The sequence below is a fragment of the Pteropus vampyrus genome, unplaced genomic scaffold (genome assembly GCF_000151845.1).
Source record: "Pteropus vampyrus isolate Shadow unplaced genomic scaffold, Pvam_2.0 Scaffold324, whole genome shotgun sequence".
In the NCBI taxonomy this organism is placed as follows: domain Eukaryota; kingdom Metazoa; phylum Chordata; class Mammalia; order Chiroptera; family Pteropodidae; genus Pteropus; species Pteropus vampyrus.
Window position 1 is genome coordinate 1,594,011 of NW_011889105.1, and position 16,508 is coordinate 1,610,518.

The 16,508-nt window shown below is 35.2% G+C and overlaps 1 protein-coding gene across 2 annotated transcripts in view; it reads right to left on the minus strand.

Annotated features, from left to right (window-relative positions):
• RORB (RAR related orphan receptor B) overlaps nt 1–16,508 on the minus strand; it is a 186,125-nt gene that overhangs the window by 40,334 nt on the left and 129,283 nt on the right. For both annotated transcript variants that reach the window (XM_011377907.2, XM_023521951.1), the window contains exons 2-3: nt 8,317–8,402; nt 3,936–4,077 (exon numbers count right to left, since the gene is read on the minus strand). In XM_011377907.2, the coding sequence (XP_011376209.1) occupies nt 3,936–4,077; nt 8,317–8,402 (228 nt within the window). The remainder of the gene's footprint in view (nt 1–3,935; nt 4,078–8,316; nt 8,403–16,508) is intronic.

Sequence of the window (16,508 nt, forward strand, 5' to 3'; positions counted from 1 at the left end):
CTGGAAAACTAAATTTTAAATTTTATTTAATTTTAATTAATTTAAATTTAAATAGTGACATTTAGATACCATATTGGGCAATGCTATTTTGGATAAGAAGCCTAATCTGTGAAACCCTTCCTTGTAGGGCAGCTTCCATTTTTCCACAGAGGCATCTCACTAAGGAGCACACATACTTGCTTATTGTAAGGTGAGTATTATATTCTCTCTTTGGAGCCCAATATCTTCCTATTGATGCTAAACATTTTTCTAGGCTTTTTGTTTATTTGTAATAGTACAGTTGGAAATGGTTTACATTGAAGATTTGTGCAACTAACATTTTTGAAGAGTTCAGTTAAAAAGAAAAATAAGTTGGTGGAGAAGATTCAGTAGGCACATCCATGCTATCAATTCACACCTGCATGTACATGCATATCTTTACCCGATTATACACCTAAACATATGTGTATGTATTCCAAGTGGATTTGATTTTTGATTCTTTGCCTAAGCTAAAGTTGAACACATTTGTTATTTCTGAGCTTGTTGTCTATTCCTATAATGTGCCACAGCTAATAAAGCACTAATAGAAATGGAAATTCAGGAGAGAATAAAAGTTCAATAATTTCAACCATTATAACAAACTATCTACTAGTAGCCGTGTTGTTTCAGTAACCAGGTGTAGTGAAGTAAACATTCTTGGAGCCAGGAATAATTGACAGAAAGCAAATGCAAATATTAAAATGAGTATACCACTTTATGTCTGAGGGAAGGGGGAGGGATATATGTAGAAGTCAGGAGTGAGGGCATTTTACCCTGGCTACTGGTACTACTGCTAAAACAATTTGAAAATGTTTGTTTAACCAGTAGAAGGTAATTATAATAAACGAGTGGCAAGAGAAACACCACTTCTCATTCTTGGATCCTTATTAGACATAACTAATCAACCATAATTTCAGGGCTTTCCAATCCTTTAATATCACATAATAGACATTACTTATCAATAGGAAATAAAACCTATTTGGCTTTCTTGGTGTTAATATGATTTATTTTGTATAAAGTATGCTTTATAATTGAGTTGCAGACCAAACTTCATCTATATAACATAGTAAAGAAGAAATTGTTTTTTCTGAGAGAAAATGATTTTTTTTTCCCTGCTGGAGCTCCTTCTCCTCATTCCCAACCACCACTCCACCCCTGAGCATTTCTCCTCCTCATTAGTTTGACATAAGACATACTCAAGAGGCTTTTTGGAAGATGTCCCTGGCATCCTCAGGATTGTCTCTGAACTGAATATTAAGATGGATCATTATCTTTAAAACCCAGTATCCTTAGACATTCTATTGCTTTCACTTGCATAGAAGTTTGTGTGCTGCAGTAAATTTCTTCCCCCTTGAGAATAGATTGTGGCTCTATTCATTAAGTGACACCCTCTCCCAACACATTTCTTTTATGCCTCGGGAGTCAGACAATCTCCTAGATTTTGTGGGCTGATGTAACTAACTCTGTCTTGAATTATGTGCTCATCCTTTGCCCATTCCGCTCACCAGCACAGACCAAAAAGATTTGCCTTTCTAAACAAGATACTTTCTTTTATTTTAGGAAGAAGTAACAAAAATAAATACCCAATGGCTTATTCTGTCTATAAAATTATTAACGGGGCTTTTCAGATACTGTCAAGTAATATACTGCCTCCATATGATAGAAATGATGTGCAAAATCATCAACTCAAATTCCCATAAAATTTTACTAAATAAATTTTGAAAGCCACTTAATTCCCATCCTCTGCTTTTTTCACTTTATGTAAAAGTACACAGTGCTATAAATTTACCCTAGGAGTAAATTTATGTGGTTAGCAAATCTAGAAAAAAAATAAACAAACAAAAAATCAGCTATGTAATAGAAAGTTTCGGAAACTTACAAATCTGTAGCTTTAGAAGTTACCTATAAACTAAAAGACTCAAGGTCAGATTCTTTTTATTATTTGGGGTCAAATTTCTCTCATAGGAATACCTTTGTGTAAGACAAGTTTAGGTGGGTTGAGAATTACAAAAACAGTAAACAAAAATTCAAAATGTAACTATTTGGAGAATGCAAGTTAAGAAGTAAGCAGTTTATATGCTTAGATGTCAAGACCTATGTAGAGCTGAATTTTTCCTAATTACTAAAAGGCTCACATTTAATTTAATTACTCATAAAATCCTTTTATACCAAGAGACATTGCATGCCAATTAACCAAAATTTTTTAAAATCTGGAAGTAATGTAGGGAGGAGGCAAGAGAATTAAAATGTTAATCAAACCACATTCAGAGACTGCAATGTGCTGATCAGCCCTGCAGCCAGGCCAGGAGGACATCTTCGGAACAAAGGAAGATTTCTGCTGGGATTGCTAACAGCCCATTCCCTACACCCGTGAAGGGGAAACTGGAACAAGAGTCAGTCTCTGTGGCTAAAACCATGAGGAACCTAAGAATTAAAGGCTAGAAACTGCCAGCAGGCCTTTCACTCTACATAATCTTACCTTCCCCTTCCACACTGTATGTCCATATCAAAGGAAATGGGAACTACAGAATGACATACAAACTGAATTCTCTGAATATTCAGGGTCTTTCTCAGTGCCTTTACTCCATCTCTCACTGACCCTCTCAATGCATTTTCTCTGTCTCTCTCACAGTCCTGTCTCTATTGTCACTGCCCCTCTTGGTGCCTTTGCTGTCTCTCATTGTCTCTTGCACTGTCCCTCTCACTCTCTGCCTCTGAGAGGAGACCACACTCTGTGGAGCATTACCCCTTTTCTAATGAACTTTCCTTTTGACTCTAACTTTAGTGTTTATGTTGAATTCTTTCTTCACTCTCCACCAAAGGACCTTCTTCTTTTGGTATAGGGCTTGGTCTTCCCATCACTTGGGGAAATTTGCCCTGTCCTGTATCAGAAGTATTTCTTTTTTTCTTTTTTAGGGAGTGGGGTGGAGAGGTCCATAACACCTTGAACTTCCTTAGAGGGAGTGTGACCAGAGGCACAGAACCCGTGTTGATTCACATAAAAGGAATAAGTATCAGGGGGCATTGTCTCTGTCTTAGGCTCTAGGTAAAAGAGAATTCCACAGTTCATTAAACAAACATTAAAGTTCCTGCTTTTAACCAGACCCGAGGATACAGTAGCAGCAAGACAGAATTGGCTCCAAGACTCAGGGCTACTCCCAGGAGCTCTGTGGCCAGTGTCAGTGGGTAAAGAATTAGTTCAGTTGTGTGCTTAAAAATGGAAGAAAAGCTAGATAAAATTCTTTGAATTTATTTGTCCTCTTTCATTAATCTAAGAGATTCAGTTGGGGAGTCAAGCTACCCAATTGGGTTGGGCATGAAGGTAGAGGACACGCTTGAATCATATCCTGAGGATACCACCTACACAACCCTTCTAAGACTTAGACTGTTGGTATAGATTTGAGGTCTTCGTCATGACTCAGAATAGTCTACATCCTTGTCTGAATAGCAGTGACCAGGCAGTGGAGTTTCTGGGCTTTTTATAGAAGCCCATTCTGTTCCTTAGCATCTAAGCAACTTTCGTACCAGTTAGACTTACCCAGTGACCAAATCACCCTGGTTGCCTAGGACTTTATAGTTTTAGCTCTGAAAATCTCATGTCCCAGGAAACCAACTCCTCACTTGCAGGTAAACCTGGAGAGGTGGTCACCTTTCAATCTAGGCTTATGTGGCTTTCACCTAATCTAGTTAGCACAGGTTGCCCCACGAGTTACAATGAAGTCTTTCTTTTTTTCCTATTTCATAGGCAATATGATATTTTTATATGTTCTTACTTTTCTTCTTAATGCACTACTAGCATGTACTTTTCTTCTTATTTCAATTCCCTTTGTCTAGAATTCTTCCAGAGTCTTAAATAGTCCTCAGCAAAGCATCCATTTGAAAGCCTTTACGTAAGAAATAAGAAAGCAATGCCTTACCATCTCTTGACATTCCTAGGGCAAGACACTTCTGCAGTCGGCAGTGTTGGCAACGGTTTCTGTTGGTTCTGTCAATTAAACAGTTTCTCTGCCTTGGGCAGGAGTAAGAGGCATTGTTCTGCTGGCTCCTCCTAAAGAACCCCTAGAGGGAAAAAGAGAATGGGAGGGAGATAGATTTATAAGAAGGGAAACAGACATCATTGACATATGTGTTTGCTACATTTTCTAGAGTAAACATAACTCAGTTTAATTTTTAAAATTCTTTGAATAGGTCTCCTTAGATAGCTTACAGATGTTTCTACTGGGGAAAATATGTATTATCTACAGGTAGATGATAATGTCATTCATTCATTCATTCAATCAATGTTTACTAAAGACATTTGCAAACTGTGCTCTTCTATGCAAAGAAAAACAGAACAGAATTCCTGCTCCAAAGAGCACTGGGAAAGAAGCTAAAAATGACAAAACTTGATTGGGACAATAACGCATACTTATGTCAAGTGCCATGGAGGTGAGAGACTTGGGGTATTGGTGCAATAGCAGTACTGAGGAGTGCAGGCTATCTTTCTAGTTTCTAAGATGCATTTCTCCTCATTTGAAAATTTTTGAATTTGACCAGACTGCATCCGGAAGGTTGTTTTTTAAACCATTGATGTACCTTGTAATCAATCGCATATTTGAATAAAAAACATGGTTTATAAACTGTTCAATAAAAAATAAGCAGAAAGTAAAAGCTGAACTAATGCTCTCTGCGGGGCCTCAAGCTATAGTGATGTAGGAGGTTTTTATGTAAATAAGTTTGGGTCCTTCTGGTGCAAACTGAACTGCCATCAACCTTACACTACCCTTCTGAATAAACTCACAGCTAAGTTTATTATTTTTAAAATTCTTTTGATACTACTCACTTTAGTTATCTTACAGAAAACCCCACTTTGGAAAATAAACATTTTCTCCAGATACAAAAGTATCATTCACCTATTAATTCATCTACTTAATCAGTTTCCCTAATCACTCTTTACTCTTGAATTGCAATACAGCAAAAGTGCAAAGTGCTATGAACAAAGTGGTGGTCTACAGTAGATTTATCAAGAGAAATTTTAGGAAAAGATAACCCGCAGAATCATCTTTTGGAAGAGCAAGCCTAGAAAAGTTCCAGGTGGTAGGCCTAATATCCATCTTGCTGAGAGGTTTGGAATATGTCACCTGGTTTCCATCAAACAGCTTCCGTGTTTCCTCAACTAACGGGAGATAGAGAAAGGCTGGGACTAGGGTTGAAGCTAGTAAGGCAATCACTTTGGCCACAAATTTTAAAAGTTGGCAAAAGTCTTGGTAATTAGGACAAGTAATATTTTAACACAATATGTTAAAAATCAACATTAATGCAAAAACCTCCCAAAAGTTTAAATAAAGACAAGATCAAGATTAGTGATTTTCTTTTGCTTCAGATTCCCATACGGCTTGGTGTGATAGTATAAAGAGAGCTTGGCCAACTTTGTGAAGAACCTCAGAAATGGATGTGTGGCCAAGGTGACTTAGAGAGAAAGTGTGTCACCTGGTTTTGTGATTATAAGCCCCAAGCCATTCAACAACAAGGACAAGTTTCATCCCCATAGATCTATGTGTATTATTTATTTAATGGACCAGTAGTGGCAGAATGAGATTGTCCAGTTTGAATGAGTTTATGAAGCCCCTTAAAAGAGAGATAATAGCCAGGACTCCAGGGATTGAAATGATGTACTTCATATACCACGAAGCTTCAGAAAGCATAACCTCAGCCTACTGGTCTTGATTAAAGATGATTTGGAATTTACATTTTAAGAAAGAATTGGGTGGCTTTTAATCTTTGGATACTCTAGTGCCACTTAACAAAAGAGTTGACAGAAAAGACTTCTGAAGTCACAGCTACAGCTCTAATTAAGGCAAATTTGACATTAATTATGAGGCATTTCTTGCTTATCTGTTGCTCATTATTGCAAATGAGGTTTTTGGCATGAAAGAGAGATTCAGTTTCAAATTTTATTGAATGAATAGGAATTTGAATAAGTGCATGAGCTGAATTGATGTTATTTAAAATGGGTTGTTTATATTGACTGGAAAACAGTATTATGAAAATTCAGAGGTTGATACTAAATGTGCTAACACTAATGTCTTATTCTGAACAATTTATTGAGTTTTCTATTTGGAGAAAAATGTAGCATATTTACAAATGTGGGTTTTTCAATGAAATAAAAAAGTATTGCTGTGTACAATGTCATTTTGACTAAAACCTCAGAGTATGCTTCAGAATAATAGAATAATTTTTTTGATTGTGGATTCTTCCTTTAAATAGAAAACATGATGGGAGCCTAAACACTTGTTCCTAGATATTGACCTGTTGGAATACATTTGTTCAGTAGTTAAATCTTTTGGAAATTACTGTTTAAATATTTTGCTCCTTAACATGAACATATCCTCATATTTTGAAATCAGACATTTTTCAAATAGAGCTTATACAATGAAAGACAAAACCTCTACTTTGACACTGGTCTAAAAACATTTTTTTGTGTGTGGATACTATGTAAAATAGACCAGAGCTTTAAAAACTGCACAATAAACCAACATGGTGGTGGAAATGCTTTCATTTGGAGGGTTCTGATTCCCGAATCATTAGTGCTTATGAAGAAAAACATTTGTCTACCCATCCATTGATAGTAATGACTTATTCTGGGGGAGGGGTAAAAATAGCTGATTTGTAATTTTGCTTTATTGTTTCTTCTGATGAGCTGAAAAAATTGCATTAAAGTGGATAACATGCAATTCTTAATTGTTGGTCTGCAGAGGAATAGAATGCAAGCCACATCTCATGGTGTTCAAATATGGATTATGGCTAATCATGTGTGAAGCAGGTCAGTATGCTGGTGGGTTAGTACATTAATGTTATTATCTTCTCTCTGTATCTTTCCCCAACTTAATTTTCATTCATTTCTTCTTCTTCCCTCCAGCTTCAATTCCAGGAATCATACTTTTTGAGACTATTATAAGACATTACCAATTTTTCACATAGCACCACTATTTGTTTCATTTATATTTGAAACAGTTTTGTTTCATTTGTATTTGAAAGTCTCTTAAGATTAAGGCTGGTTCTTAGAATCTATGATTGTGCTATATCGCTTTCAGTTTGCTGACCTTAAATTAATGATTTACTCTCTTGCATTTTTGAACAAAATATGATTGTTTTTGCCAGTAACTTTGCCAGCATATCTCTTTTCCCTGCCCGACTGCAGCTGCATTTTGTCTGGTTACACGTTGCCCTTTAAAATTAGTTGTACAACTGTTCTTACTTCCTCCTTGACATTTAGTCTCTCTCTTTCGTTCTAAGGATTATCTAACAAACTTTCTGTTAAATTTCAAATTTCTCTTATTTCAGATTAAGTCTGTTAACTACTAGTCCCCCAACTTTGTTTTATCTCTATATCTACCTGTCTATCACCTATCTATCTATCTATCTATCTATCTATCTATCTATCTATCTATCTATCTATCTATCTATTTATCTCTATCTCTATCTCTATTTATCATCTATCTATCAATCATCATCATCTATCTATCATCTATCATCTACCTCTCTACCTATCTACCTACCTATTCCAGCTTTGTATTTTAAAAACAACTTGCCAATAGGAATTATTTTGTTTGGAAAGATTAGTTGCATCTATCCTGGAGGGGAACACTAGACCCGGAATGAAAAAATTGCTTTTGGCCATGCTTTCTCACTAACTAGATCAGTGACATTGGTTGGCCAAATGACATAAGCTTGTTTATATCTTAGGACCTCTCTGAAAAATGAGGAGGTTGAGCAGATGATTTTTAATTAATTTAGAGATTATCTGGTCTACTTCTAACATTTCATGCTTCTAGTTTTTCAAATATTTTTCTGGAATGTGAGAATAAAAGATGGCCATATACAATTGCAACTGTTACCTCAACTTTTTTCTCAAGTAGATAAATAATTATAGGTCCATCAGCTTATAATCTTTATTTTAACCTTTAGTTCTTTCATATAGTAATAAATGCCCTAAAGTTTACTGAAAACAATACTGTTAAAAAGACAAGAATCAGCATTTATGTTTCTTTAAATGTGAATAATTCATGCTTTGACATCACAATCCATTTTTAGGCATCTACTGACCAGTCAGACAATAGCAAAAAGGTGAAAGGCCAAAGAAAGAAAAATCGACCCGCCTACCCACCCACCAAGCAAGAATTCCCAAATGTCAGCAGCAGGCACAAGAATCCGTTAGCAGGCCTTCTTTAAAGAGGTGTCACCACATGCTTTGTGAGGTACACGGATGCCTGAGGCAAACATGGATGCTGTGGGCAGTTCTGTGTTAAAGTCCCATACCTTGCAGCCTTCACACGTGATGACTCCGTAGTGGATCCCGGAGGACTTATCACCACAAATTTTGCATGGTATCACTTCAATTTGTGCTGAAATGGAAAACAGACATTTTGAGCTTACAGAGTTGTCTTCTTCCTTTTACACTATTATCTCCCTCCCCACTTCTCCATGTCATAACCTTAGTGTTCGAAGACACTGGGGTGTGGATGTGGGGTCATCTACTACTCTTTAAATGGACTTCTAATTGAAAAAGCATCCATTTTGTTTGCTTTGTTTTTCTCAAACTAAAAAATATACCAGAGACCAGAAGTTTTCTAAATAATTGCCTTCATCGTTTTCTCCTTTTCAAATTTGACCTTGAAATAGTTCAAAAATAGGTTCAAAAATCCCTGAAACCACAGAATATATAGATGTCAAACTACAATGTACATCTGAAAATTATATAATTGTATTAACCAATGTTACCCCAATAAACCTAAAAAAGAATAAGATTAAAAAAAATCCCTGAAATCCATGTCTTTGGTTTTCTTACTTTGTACTTCAAACATTAAGTCACTATAGCTATGACATTGCTTTATTTCAGAAATATTTAAAATTAGTAAATAAAGTAAAACTGGAGTGCATGGTGGTGACTATATGTTATGTGGCTGAACATTTACTTGTGAAAATGCCAATAATAAATTAGCTATTTACTGAGCATACTCTGTTATGTCCACTAAAATAATAAAGGTTGTTGACACAAGATACGATGCCAATAATCTAATAAAATGTAATTAATACATGGAGAAATAAGAGAAAAATGATAAAGTATGGAGCTGAAATGGTTTCATAGGAAATGACAGTTTGGTTGCTTTTGAAGATTGTGTAGAATTTGGTTAGGCTGAAGTGAAAGCAAGCAGAATTGAACACAAGAGATCTGGAATGAATGAGAGAGATCCAGGATGATCGTGGCTTGTGATCACTGAGACAAGCAGCTTGGCTTTAATGGAAATTTGGGCCATATGGTTCGGTAGAGGAAGTGATATCATATTATAGAGCTCCTGGGAGTAGGCAGAGGAATTTTAACCTGATATCACTGGTCATAAGGAATCAAGAAAGCAAACAGGGGGAAGAAATGATGAAGGTAGTTTGCGTACCTTATGAAGGCGAATTTGGTAGGTTAACCAGAAATAAATGGAAGACCAACTAAAAGGCTATGCCTAACCTGGGTGTTAGAAGATAAAAGTGTGTATTACATCAGTAGCAGAACAAATGGAAGAGGAAGAGGAAGGATAGTTCAAAGGTAGAGGTGAGAAGATAAATGATAGCAATGACACAGAGGTCGAAGTTGATGAAGAAGGTGACTTCTAGTTTTCTAGCTTTGAGAGTGAGATTAAATAGTAGGTTTTACAAAAATGGGGATGTTGGTAAGGCAACTACTTTGTGGATTTCAGTGTGGTATAAAATTTCCATTTTGCATGAGTGCAATTTGGTGTGATATCTTGTAGGTGCTTGTATATAGAACCTCTTGGAAAGATGATTTTAAGTCATCAGCATTGAGGTTATGGATGAATTCATGAGATAAATTTTATTTAGAGCATAGTAATTCCTATATCTCTGATAGTATTCTAAGTATTGTTAAAATTATGCATACTAGAAAGATCTGCTTTTCCCACTCCCTATTTAAAATAATTATGCAAATATGCTTCAAATGCTTTGTACATCAATATGCCACTTGGATGCTTTTCTGCGTTTCTCACCCTTGAATATACAAAACAAATAAATACAAGACATAACACTCTACAATCTACATTAAAAATAGATAATACTTAACCTTAGGAGCACATTAAATTTTTTGAAATTAAATATTTCATAGTAAGTTTAAATCATCTTTATAAGCAAAAATTCAGTTATGTCCTTATTTTTCATATGAGAAAATTGAGGATCGAGGTGGTTATTGATGACCTTGAGTTTACCTGAGAGATAGCAACCAGAAATAACCAATTTTCCTGATACTTCATTCAGTATCCCTTTCTTTGCCTCCCGCAAAGATAAAATACAAATACAATTTTGAATTCCTACATTATTCCAATAACACCAGCTAAAAAGATAATAATGAAAGCACCAGGAGAAAGGACAAAGTCAACTAAAATACTTATTAGACTATTTCTAATTGTTTCTATTCTTTTAGCTTTCAGATTACATGAACTAGTATTTGTTTCCAAGATTTTGTGATATGGAAAAAAAACAAGAGATTTGATGTCATTCTATTCTGTTCTGTTCTCCTGGATTCTAGTCCATAATTTGTTAATGGTTGAGGCCATGGCCAAGATAAAGTCTCTGATCTTGTCTTTTGGTTTATAAAGCTTGGCTGACAAACTTCATAGATTTGTGAAGATTAAATGATATGTTTTATGTAGAAGTGCCTTATAAATAGCAGAGTCACAAAATGTCAGTCTTCATTATCATCAGCATCATTGTTAATGTTATTTCTAATACTTTTGGACAAGAAACACAAAAAGCTATATTATTATTCCTTTACTAAAAATCTTTTCATTAAAAAAAACAAATGAATGACACTATAAGTTATTTGTACTATGTTTTTTTTTGTTTTGTTTTGTTTTATTTTTTCTTGGATAACCTTTCAAACTGGATTCTTTACGATTACAAAAATTGACTAAAAGTTCCAGGTATCCATTGTACAGTTGTTAGGCTTATATGATATTAAGTCGGAGGAGCTCTTTGCATAAATTACTCCCCAGGGAGTAACTTACACGTGGGGAGAATCTGCTTCAATAAGTTCTTAATTATAAAATGATCTAACTCTAAAGGAAATGAAAATAGAGGTAATTTGCCCCCTGGGATGTGAGAAGATGTTTTTGAAAGCCACAAAGGTTATCTTACACAACTTCAGAAATACAAATGGGATAAGAAATGATTCGATAGAGCATCTGCATATTTATACATATTTATAATCCTAGCTCAACATGTAATCCTCAAGAACCATAAACATTTGAATGGTATTTTTAAAGAGAAAGAAGCCACTTAAAAGGGTATATGTGTGTTGCTGTATATGGGAAGGGATTATTGGTTTGGAAAAACTGTGACCATTTATACTTATTATAGCAGAATAGATCATCTGAGGCTTGTTATAAGTAAAGATAAACTTAAGCAATTTAAAGTACTAATTTTTTATTCTCATTTAAAATAAACTGCTTCTGAACTACAACTTCATAATTCGTACTATATGTTTTATAAAGCACACATTCAAGACAGAGTACTTTAGACATTGATTAAGACAAGAGGTCATTTGATTGGTCCAACACTGGCCATTTCTAAATGTCTTGTCATCACACCAGCTGTAGCTTCCCATGCAATTACCTTGCAGTAAATACAGATCTCGTGACATGCTGTCTATAGTGGTTTCAAACTGAACATGTAGGGAGGATTTGCTGGTTTGAACTTCACCAACTGTTAAAATGCTGGTGCGATAAGGAAACTGGAGAAGGAGTTCAACTTTCATACTTTTGCTTGACTCACGGATTAACTCAAAAATGACATTCTTTGAGAGACTAATATAGAGGAGCTGAAATGCCCTGAGAGATGACTTGTGATATGCTCATTTCTCAGTTTTTCCATTTCTTTTCTCTTCCTCTCACTTATATTGTTCTACATGTAATCCTTTGTGGAGACTCTGGTTAAGATTTTGTCTGCCAATTAAATTTTTTGTTTATAAAAGCAATCAGATATAGTTCTTTTTTGAAATGATGCACTTACAATGTCAAAGAAAGTCATAAAAGATTTAAAATAATTTGATGTTTTACCTTATATTAGAACAATTTATAAAGTACTGTTAATTTAATACTCCATGATTTGACAGGCAGGTTCTATTCAACAATTATAGTCAAAATTTGTCTTTGAAGATGGGAGTTCTCTCTCCCTAGTACCTCCTGAAGGCTCTTCCTTGCTTAGAATCCCTTACCACGATATCTCACAAAGCCACCATATATTCATCTCTTTGCATTTATCAAAATGTACATCTATTCTGTTCTGCTCTCTCAGAACCCCTTGCAGGTAAAGGCAGGTGTTAAATTTGATTAACTAATCCAGGCTAATGAGTTAACTAGAAAATGTATCACTTTGATCCATCAAAATATCTTTAAGTTTAAAAACATCCATCAGGAAGGGGAATAATAATGGGCTATTCTGGTACTTTATGGTTGGAGGAAACATTTTGACTGTGTGCACTCTTGTGGCTCTCAATTCCTACCATTCCATCTCTTACAACTCAATGTGGCCATTTTATATCCTGAGCTCTTTAAGTCCATTTAGGGTCCTGCTCATATTTCTTTTTCACATTTTCTATGGAATCCAAAAGAAAATTTTTATAACTTTCTAAGGCAGTGGTCCTAACATTTCTTTTTTTTGGTACCATGAAGAGATTTGACATATTCCCTTTTATAAAAGAGGCTTTAAGCAATACTGATTTTCCATATATGGTGTGAAGAGAAGAAATCAGAATCCTGAGATTGAAGTGGATACATATTTTGGAATAGGCCCCCAAGTGATTCTGATATGATATGATAAGGCCTCATTGATAATGAACTGAATCAAGTTATTAAGTAAGAATTCTCTGAAGCATGTAAACCATCTGTAACAGAAATAAACCTGGGGACGAGGGTAGAATCTGAAAATATTGAGGAGAGACCAGTAATTCTGTTTCTAGGCCTTTGGTTTGGGGCTAGCTATATACTTGTGACATCTTTTGTTCCCCCCACCTTTTTTTTATCCTTAAGAGAAATAAGAACTATCTACCCAGTCTACAATAACTCTCATTCTTGGACACTGGGTTTGCCTCCCAATTTCTGTTTCCCAGAATTTTATAGTTACACTAAAAGTGAGCAGTGCAGGAAAAACTCTTAATGTCTGAATAAAGCACAATTTGCACATATAAAGACTGATTATATGATAAAGGTGACTATTTTGTTTAAAAATTCTTTTGCAGATGGTCTAAGTAGCCCAATTTGCAGCTCATCTACCCCAACTTCATCTTATTTATCATTTGTGGCAAATTCGAGTTAAAATCACTGTTTGCACTTTTTCCTTCTCTCACTGGCAGGCTGATAAGTGTCTGCTTCTACTAGGTATAAAATCTTCCGATATCCCATAACAACAAACCCAAGGATGAAGCAATATTCCTAAGATCTGGTTCCACTGTAAATATTGATTTATCAGAAAATAACCCCAAGATTGGGGTGGGATAGTGTGAAAAAAGGAGACCCTCAGGAAAAAAGTAAGTCTTTGAAGTTTTGCCCATATATCATGCCATATAGTGATTCTAAAAGATTACTGATTACATATATTTCATCAGGGCACATAGAATCTTAATCCTAGCTTCCTGCTTACATACCAAATATAGTGCATGAAATTCAGTGCACTCTTAATTCCTACTAGACTGCTCTCATATCTATCAGCATTTAGAGTCTCTCATTCTTCTCAAACTCTTCTCTGTAATATTCTGAGTGGCAGTCTCCATGAGCCCTCTGTTCCATTCAGTTGATAGCTTCTGAATGACCTAAAAGTAACACTTATTTTTATATTATTATAATTTCCTAAACTATAAATTATCATAAGCTAGAGTAAAAAAATTACTATCATATAATGACAAAAGATTATTTTTTTCAAAAGCATGATTTGTAGGATTATCATGAAGCGAGTTGATTTATCTTTTAAATAGGAATATACATCCCCAAGAGTTGCTTGTTTACTCTCTCAAGAAATTTGAAATAACAGAGAATGTAACCAACAAACAAAAATGACAGTGATTATTATTATCATTAGTAGCAATTCTGATAATAAATTAAATATCCCCTTTGGAAACAAAACAAATCACTTTTATAAGTCTTAGTGGTTTTAAACTCATAATTTATAAATTTATTCCCATTGAATACATCTTGTCCTGTCAAAGTTTTAATTATAATGAGATAATGTGTGTGTAGGAGCTGACATCATTCAGGTTGAAAGCAGTTAATGTGTTCCATGACCACACAGGGTGGTCCAAAGACCGGTGGCACTGACATGACCTGGGAGCATGTTAGAAAGACAGATTTTTAAGACTTATCCAAGACCAACTGAATCGGAATTTGCTGTTTAACAAACTCCCCAGGATGGCATCCAAGCTTGAGAACTGTTCTATGATGCCCAGGTAATTACAGTTGTAGCTACTCTGAGAACTGATGGAATTTTTAATTTCTCTGGTACTAGAGGAAGTTAAAAACTTCACAGGGTTCTGGAAAAGTAGTTTCTGCTATTGTCTTTTAGGCATTTCTCTGAACTGATGGAATTTTTAATTTCTCTGGTACTAGAGGAAGTTAAAAACTTCACAGGGTTCTGGAAAAGTAGTTTCTGCTATTGTCTTTTAGGCATTTCTCTTTTGTTCAAAAGGCGGTAGGACGACTGAAGGATTAGTTACAAAAAAAACTTCTGGTCATTAATTGACAAGGCAGAAAAGAAGCCAGTGTATTCCCAGAAACATCTTGCATTACTGTAATTAACACCCAGTGTACCGAGTTTCCTCTGCAGATTTAATGATTGTCAGCTGTGCCTACATCTTCTTCACATTATAACACTACGTGGCAGTGTGTCCTCCTTCTTCTGTGGAATTGCTCTTGGGGTTGTGGCTGCTAGCTCGCTCACTCTCTGGATACTCAATGTGAAAAAGCCTCCCTTGAAAAGATTTTTTAAAAATATTTTTTCTGTTTACAAAATTGAATTGCACAAAGTTTACTTTTTTTGGTGGAGGTAAAGAGGTCAAACAATGTTTGAAACAAAAATGAACTCATTTCAGCTATTCATGGTAATTCTGGAAACAAAATATTTTGGAATCTATCCCATCTCGTGAGGGCAGATTAGTTAACACAGAGTTGGATATTATTAGTTAACACATGATGGATACTCATTGCATTCCTATCATCTACCATTATGTTGTCTGAAATGTGCTACTCAAGTTGTGGTCCCTGACCAGCAGTGACCTACGTGCTTGATAGAAATGAGGACATTCAGGTCTTACCCTAGACCAACATAATCAGAATCTGAATCAATAATCAATATCTCTATGATTCACATACACAGCAAAGTTTGAGAAGTTCTGAAAGAGAGAAAGTAAAGACCTTCTGCAGTTTAACGCTTGGAGTGTCTGCTCCCAAACCCCAACTCTATATGAAGAGAACTTTATAAAAAAAAAAAAAGATAGGTACTCTACGCGAAAGCCATTTTTTCCAGTTATTAAAAAAAAAAATAACAATTATTTTGCTTCAGTGGAAAACCTTGTCTTTCTTTAGCTCCTTAATTTATCTCTGAGACTCCTTCTCTAGTCTCCATTTAGCTTCAACAGGCAGCTCAAGTTTATGCAGCATCACCTTCACTGAAGGAGAGCAGGGATGGAGGAACTCCACATGGCAGGTCACACCGATGCTTCGCAGTGACCAGGCAGAATTCATTCCCTTGAGAAAAATTCAAAAAGAGCAAAATAGCCTCTTTCAGAAGATAAAAATACAGCTTTTCTATGTTAAAAATCAAATTGCATGAAAAGAATGAAGAGACAAATCATAGACAGAGAGAAAATACTGTAAAACACATATCTAATAATAGACTTGTAACCAAAATATTCAAAGAGCTCTTTGAATTCAAAGAAATGGGCAAAAGTCAGAACAGAGAAGATTTATGGATGGCAAACAAACATATGAAAAGATGCTCAAAATCATATGTCATTAGGAAATTACAAATTAAAACAAACATGCAATGCCACCACACACTTATTAGAATGACTGAAATCCATAAAACTAACAATACCAAATGCTGGTGAAGATGTAGAGAAAAGGAATGCTTATTTGTTGTTGATGGGAATGCAAAATTGTACAGCTGGTTTGGAAGGCAGTTTGGCAATTTCTTACAGTGTTACATGGCCTTACCATAAGACCCAAAAATGTGTTCCTAGGTTTTTACCAACCGAGTTGAAAATTCAGGTCTACACAAAAACCTGCACACAAAAGTTTATGGCAACTTTATTCATAATCGCCCCAAACTGGAAACAAACAAGATATCCTTCAATAGATGAGTGGATAAACTAACTGTGGAACATCCAGACAATGGAATATTATTCAGTGATAAAAAGAAATGAACTATTAAGCCATGAAAAGTCATGGTGGAACCTTATA